Genomic DNA, 7,161 nt, shown 5'->3' on the forward strand with positions numbered 1-7,161 from the left:
GGACGTTTCTACGTGAGTCCTCCTGCTTGGGAGTGCTACTGCGCAAGGGGTGACTTTTTTGGGTGCCAACTCATGCCTACAATCATCTAGTCACTCACTTTGAGAGCGTATCTGCCTTCCTCTCGTACCCTGCGCCTGGCTACCCTGGGCGTGACCCTCCCCTTGAGTCGTATCTGTCCCAAAGGCGTCTCTGGGGCGGCATGGGTACTTCACGAGTCAGGCTGCCCTACACTGGTGCTATCACTATGGCCTTGAAGCCACCTTTTCCTTCTCTTTATCACTACCCCGGATTATCGGGACCTGAGGCCTTCCCACGGTGTCGCTCCCTCCACGGTCTTTCCTACCCATGGGTATCGGGGAACCGCACTGTGATTGCCTTGACTTGATGATATTTGATCTTGGCGACGCCCTGGTTGGGCGACGCCTTGCCTTGGCGACGCTTCCTCTTGGCGATGCTGGCACTTGGCGTCTCTTCACCTAGGCGACGCCTTGTGTTGACTTTGACTCCAGGCGTTGACTTTGACCTTGACTTTGTCAACGCCCGGATACAGGACGGTACACAAGCCCCCCAGTCTTAAGCCGAAGACTTGTCTTCAGCGCAAAAACTAAGGCCTTGCCCACGCCGTCCACGTGCCACCCTGATGACGTGTCATTCCCTGCTGACTCAACAATTCTCGAATTATTGACGTGACACTCTCTGAACCATAGGGGCGTTCTTAATGGCTGATTGGACATCCTCTGAAGGGGGGGAAAATAATGCCTTTTGGGGCTACGCTTAATCGTGCACCACGTGGCTCATCACGCGACCAGCCTCTGGAGTCTTTTGCGCTCCCCTTGGGCGCTTAATCCTTTGACACGCGGCACGATCTCACGGCTCCTGATTAGCGCCTCTTGGGTTGCAAATGTAACGTTCAAGTTACCCCAAACCCCGCGCTCACACCACTGTTACATCCATTCTCTCTGCATTTCCGCACTGTTCATCGTCCTCAAACCCTTTCCCTGCAACTCCTGCTCTTTCCTTCGTGCTCTCCTTCCTCCCTTACTTCGACAACAAAGGTATGATTTTTGCACATCCCGACTCTTCTCCTTCATCGCATTGCATTGTTTATTGAACTGCCTGGGACTGTTTACGTTTATGCATCGTTGTGTTCTTCCGCTTCTCCTTTCTTCTCTGTTCCCCTCTTCTTCTTTCTGGGTTTTCTCGTGTGGGTGGTATTTTCTTGGGGTTTTACCCCCTTTTTCTGTCTTGGCATCACTTTGTTAAAAACCTTTTTCCTTCTTCTTTCTCCAGCTATTTATTCACACCATGACGCGCCCGAACTCCCAGTCTGGTTCTCCTCCCAAGACCCCCAAGTCCAATTATAAAGCCTTCTATACATGGGCCCCCGACGAGCTATTGAACGAGTGCACCAGCCTGACATCCTTTCAGGACCTGGAGAATCATCGTGGGGATCCCCACTTGTATAACTTTAATGCTTTCTGCCGCACACATGACGCGCACATCTCCGTTCGTCCCGACCGACCGGGGGAACCTGTGTGTGTGGATGATAGACCTAGAAAGGGCAGTCCCTTCTTCTTCATGTACCAGACGGTGTTTAAACGCGTCGGGGTGCGCCTCCCATTCACGCCCTTTGAGAGGGAACTCCTCACCGAGATTAACACCGCCCCCGCCCAACTCAACCCCAAAAGCTGGGCATTTGTAAGGGGTTTTCAAATTCTCTGCAGGTACCTGGGCATCCTCCCCTCTGTGGATTTCTTCTTGCATTTCTTCGAAGTGAAGAAACAGGGGAAGAGCTTCTGGGTAAGCTTCTCCGGGATCGCGGGTAGGATCCTTCTCACCCTCTTCCAGAACTCCTACAAAAACTGGAAAGGAAAATCCTTTAGGGTGTGCTGCGCCAAGCACGACCCCACAGCCTTAGACGGCTTTCCCCTGTACTGGACGGAGCACCCTAAGCTGCTCAGGGCCAAAGCCTTGGATGAGCTATACCCTGCTGACAAGGAGGTATGCAAGGCCTTGGCTGGCCTGGGGATCGTCTTCGATACATTGAAGCTTATCGCGAGCGAATACAATGCTTACGCCCTGACCACATATTTTGGTAGGGAGACCCTTCCCTTTCCATCTTCTGTTATATGTACCTTGCTACTATATGTTTGTTCCTCAGGCCTCTGGCACCTGTTTTCCATTGTGCCATGTGATTCGCGTCTCACGTTTCTACGCGTTTTGTGATTTTGCATAATTGCTTTGTCTTTGACTTCTGCTGCTTGGTTTATCTGAATGTCGGATCGGTGATGGGCGCCTCCAAAAGGATGATGCTGGCGAAGGCGATAAAGGACGCTCGTGCGGCCAAAGCGGGCGCCTCTTCCGCCCCTGCTGCTGACCCGAACCCCCCATCGACCTTGCCTCTGCCACCACCGACCCCTACTGAAGCTCCACTAGGCTCATCTTCACCGTCCCCACATAGCCCTGAGGCGTTTCAGACTCCCGGCTCTCCTCTGCCCATCGCCGCCGTTCCTCTTGCCGTAGCCTCATCGCCGGCCCCAACCCCCCTCGACAAAGGGAAACGGGTCTTGGAGATCATATCCGACGATGAGGACTCGGATGGCGTGGCACCCTTCAAGAGGAGGAAATCTGCAAGGGTTCCCCTCCTACCGGCGGCGTCGCCCCAGAGAGAGGATTCTTTCAGGGACAACCCTCCCAGCGCTACTTCCCTTCCCCCCACAACCGTCCAAGAGGATATAGGCGAAGGTGCCGAGTCTGCTCCACCCCCGCCACCGGCAGAGGTCTCTGATTCTCCTGCCCCCGTCGCTGCCGCCCCCGATTTCATCGCCATCCCTCCTCCAATCATGCATCTGATGAGGGGCTTCAGTGGTGGAACAATGCCAGAGGGCTCCGACAGGAAGGAGGGCATGCCTTTCTACTTGGGGGCCTTCTTGGCGGTGGCCCTTGAATGGCGTGCCCAGGCCAGAAACGCTGTTCTGCAAGCTCAAACACTCCAGGCCTTGGAAACAAGGGTAGCTGCCCTGGAGGAGGAAAAGAAGACTCTGGGACGCCAGAACGAAGCTTACCAAACCACCCTGAAGCAGGCGCAAGAGTCCAAAGCAGAGGCTGAGGGACAACTGGCAGAGGCGGTGGAGCTCCAGGCCGACTTCTACGCTCGGGAAGTCGCCCTCAAAGTTCATGTAACGAGCCTTCAAGACATAGTCGAAGCTTACGAATAAATTCAAAGGGACTTGAAGGCCCGCTGCTGTGAGTAAGCTGACGAAATGGAGCGAATGGAAGGGGAAATGGCTACCCAGGCCAAAGCTATGGGCCTTCTCCAGGCTGACTACGAAAAACTGCAAGTCGAGGTCAGCCGACTCCGCGTGGAGAAGGAGGCTTTGGAGAAGCAGGTAGCTTCTGGGGACGCCACCATTGAGGAGCTAGAGAAGGACAAAAAGACCCTCATCCAGGACATGGCGGGCACTTTCGAGGAGGGATTCCAGGAGGCTCTGGCCCAAGTTGTCTGCATGAATCCGGGGATCGACATTTCCAACTGCGATTCCACTCACCACATTGTTGATGGAAAAGTCGTGCCCCTGGAGATGGACGATTAAACTGCCACCCTCGATAATCAATTCATTCCTTTACACTTGTTTTAACCTTCTTTGATAAAATTGTAATTCTTTGAATCGTCTGCACTTTCGTTACAACTTTGTGGTTTTTGCATTATTACTCTCGTGCCATTGCGATATAGAATTCCGCCTGTGTACTTTTACTTTCTTCCTTTGCCTTCGCGTGCTTCGGTTGTTTTGCCTGTACTATACTCGTTTCTTTCATTGCGTTGGGGGAAGGTCACGCATCGATGCCCACGCCCATGGAGAGGCTTGCCTAATGGGGCCTTAGCGTCCACGGGGTGTCTCTAACACCAAAGCGATCCGTCCCTTGATTCTTAGTGCCCGGCACCCACGCCTAAGGAGAGGCCTGCTACAGCAGCGCCGTATCGTCCCCGGGTGTCTAAAACGCCGAGTGCTCTAGGGGAGGGGTCGTTCCCTCCATGGTCTTTCCTTCCCATAGGTATCGGGGAACAACCCTGCCAGTGATTCGCTGGCGTTTGGCGATGTTGTCTCCCTCCACAGTCTTTCCTACCTGTGGGTATCGGGGAGGCGACGCCACTAACTAGCTTTGCCTTCTTCGATTTCGTCTCCCTCTACAGTCTTTCATACCTGTGGGTATCGGGGAGGCGGCACTGCCGATATTTGGGTTGGCGACGCCCGCAACGTCTCATGCTGGCGTCGCCCTTTGCGTCGTTCCTGGCGACGCCTCGGGCGTCTCATGCTGGCGTCGCCTTGGGCGTTATCTTTACCTTGGCATTGACTTTGACCTTGGCCCTGGTCGACGCCTGAGGACAGCGAAGAGCTCAAGGTTTCGCCTGTGCCATCCACGTGGCGCCTCTTGTATGGCTGATGGGACGTTCAGTCATTCGACTTGGTCCTGACTCCTACTGTGCCCCTGACCCACTCTCGACGACGCATCGTACCATTGGGCATTCTGTTGATACGACGTTTTATGAGTTTAACCAGTGGTGCCAGGGCCATCCTTCCATCTTCTGCCACGTGGCTCGATCGTGCGGTGCATCCATTCGCGTCGTTTAGGGCTGTAACTGCAATACTTCCATTTGCGTCGTTTGGCGCTCTAACCGCAATATTTAATTCTTCAAAACTTTGAAACTGCCCTCATCATTTCTGCGCTTTTCGTAACCTACTTGCACCCTTTCTCCTCTCGCGAAGAGTTCTTCCAGTGTTCGTTCCCACCAACGTTTTACCCTTGCCAAAACTTCAAACCTCCCTGATTCTGTTCAAGAATGTCTTCTCGTGCTACTCCCCCCAGGGTCAACCCCAAGGACCTCTATCCTTGGGCTTTGAGGAGCTTCTTGACGAATGCTCCTGCTTACTCTCCACCAGGGCCATAAGGGAACACAAAAGGGATTCATGCTCCTATAATCACCGTGCCTTCGCGAGGAGGCTTGATGACGACATTGTTGTGCTCCCTTGCACTCTAGGGGAGCCGGTGTGTGGAGACGAACGGGCCAACGACGGGGTTCCCTTCTTTTACTTCTATCAGGTGCTTTTCAAAACCATCGGCATACGCCTGCCCTTCTCCAGGTTTGAGAAGGAACTGCTGACGGAGATCGATGCCGCTCCGGCCCAGTTATACCCCAACAGCTGGGCTTTTGTCAAGGCCTTTGACATCCTTTTCGGGTTTCTGGGTTGTGCACCCTCGGTTGATATCTTTCTTCACTTCTTTGAGGTGAAGAGGCAAAGGAACAACCTCTGGGTAACTCTCAGTAACGTTCCTGGCAGAGTTCTCCTGACCCCCTTCCAAACCTCCTTTACTGGGTGGAAGGGCCGGTTCTTCAAGGTCTGCTGTTCTGATCTCGTTCCCTCCGCCCTGGATGGTTTTCCACTGTACTGGGTGAGGGAGACGAGGGCCCTCAAATCCAAACCCTTCAAGAAGCTTGCCCCGAATGACCAGGTGGTTTGCCGGATTCTCGCTGAGGCGGGAGGTTTCGACTCCGCCACCTTGATCGGTTTGGAGTTCAACGCTGGAACTCTCGAGAAGTATATAGGTATGAGTTACTGCCCTAGAAACTTCTGCCTTTATCGTTCTCTATCTGGGTGTGTTTTGCTTCATGGTGTCTCTGACACATTCATCTCCCTTGGTGCAAGCTCGAAAATAAACCAAGAGCGGAGGACGCTACTTACCCGAGCTCTGCGGACTGAGAGCGGGGCTTCGTCTTCCTCCCGTGCTGACTCCGATGGCCACTGAAGAGTGGTTATTTCGTGTTTTGTATGAGTTGTAATGTCGGCCCTATTCGCATTACTCCCATTTGTATCGAACACTGCTTGTAATATCAACTTTACTATACCATACTTGGTTTTTGTAACGCCGCTTTACTTTGCATACGTCTCATATATTGCGCGCTTTTCCTCCGTCATGTTTCTTAGCGGTGCCTGTACTCAGGTGACACCTTTCTTCTTGGCGACGCCTTTCTTCTTGGCGACGCCTTTCTTCTTGGCGACGCCTTCTCTCTTGGCGACGCCTTCTTTCTTGGCGACGCCTTCTTTCTTCGCGGCGCCTTCTTTCTTGGCGACGCCCCTTTTACTAGCGACGCCTCACGCTACTTCAAACGGAGAAAGATAAAGACTGAGAACCAAGGCACGGTTTTTTCTCAAACTTGTTTTTTCTTTTATTTGGGTGACCTCATTAAAAAACCCCGGAAAGGGAAAAAGAGCGTCCCCTTTAACAAGACTGTTACATAGCTGCTTTACATAAGTCAACTAAAATAAAACATCAGGTTGGCTGCATTCCAACTGCGCGGGATGGGACCTCCATCCAAGGTCTCTAGGCTGTATGAACCGTTGCCCTTAGCCTCGGTAACTCTGAAGGGTCCGGTCCACTTGGTAGACAGCTTATTCTCCAGCTCGTATGGGTGGGCTTTCCTCATAACTAGGTCGCCAATCTGAAATTGTCGCGGCTTTACCTTAAAGCTATATTGCCGCTCTACTCTTCTCTTCATCGCTTCAGCTTTTATTCTGGCTTCTTCCCTGGCTTCGTCTAGTAGATCCAGGTTTACCCGCCTTTCTTCGTTGGATTCCTCCGCCGCAAAGTTTTGAAAACATGGTGAGCTTTCATGTATTTCTACCGGGATCATCTCGTCCAACCCGTACACCAAACTGAAAGGCGTCTCCATGGTAGAAGATTGGGGCGTGGTGTGGTATGCCCATACGATCCTTGGAACTTCCTCCGCCCACGCCCCTTTGGCCTTCTCTAACCTTCTCTTTAACCCCCTCAGCAAAACTCTGTTTGCTGACTCCACTTGCCCGTTGGTCTGGGGGTGTTCGACTGACACGAACACTTGCTTGATACCTATCTTAGCGCACAGTTTTCTCAACTGCTGACTGGCAAACTGGGTCCCGTTATCGGATATCAAGCGCCTAGGTACACCAAAGCGGCACACAATGTTCCTCCACACAAAGTGCTGTACCTCGTGCGCAGTAATCTGTGCCACGGGCTCTGCCTCTATCCACTTGGTGAAGTACTCGATGACCACGATCAAATACTTCATCTGCCTTATCGCCAGTGGGAACGACCCCAGGATGTCGATTCCCCATGTATGAAAA

The 7,161-nt window shown here is 52.8% G+C and overlaps 1 protein-coding gene across 1 annotated transcript; it reads left to right on the forward strand.

The window, feature by feature from the left end:
* The first annotated feature begins 2,289 nt into the window (after nt 1-2,289).
* On the forward strand, nt 2,290-3,219 carry LOC137815239 (formin-like protein 14). Its single transcript, XM_068618346.1, has one exon. It carries the CDS (start codon nt 2,290-2,292, stop codon nt 3,217-3,219), a length of 930 nt encoding a protein of 309 aa, XP_068474447.1.
* The last annotated feature ends 3,942 nt before the right edge of the window (nt 3,220-7,161 follow it).

This window comes from Phaseolus vulgaris, chromosome 10, assembly GCF_000499845.2.
Source record: "Phaseolus vulgaris cultivar G19833 chromosome 10, P. vulgaris v2.0, whole genome shotgun sequence".
In the NCBI taxonomy this organism is placed as follows: domain Eukaryota; kingdom Viridiplantae; phylum Streptophyta; class Magnoliopsida; order Fabales; family Fabaceae; genus Phaseolus; species Phaseolus vulgaris.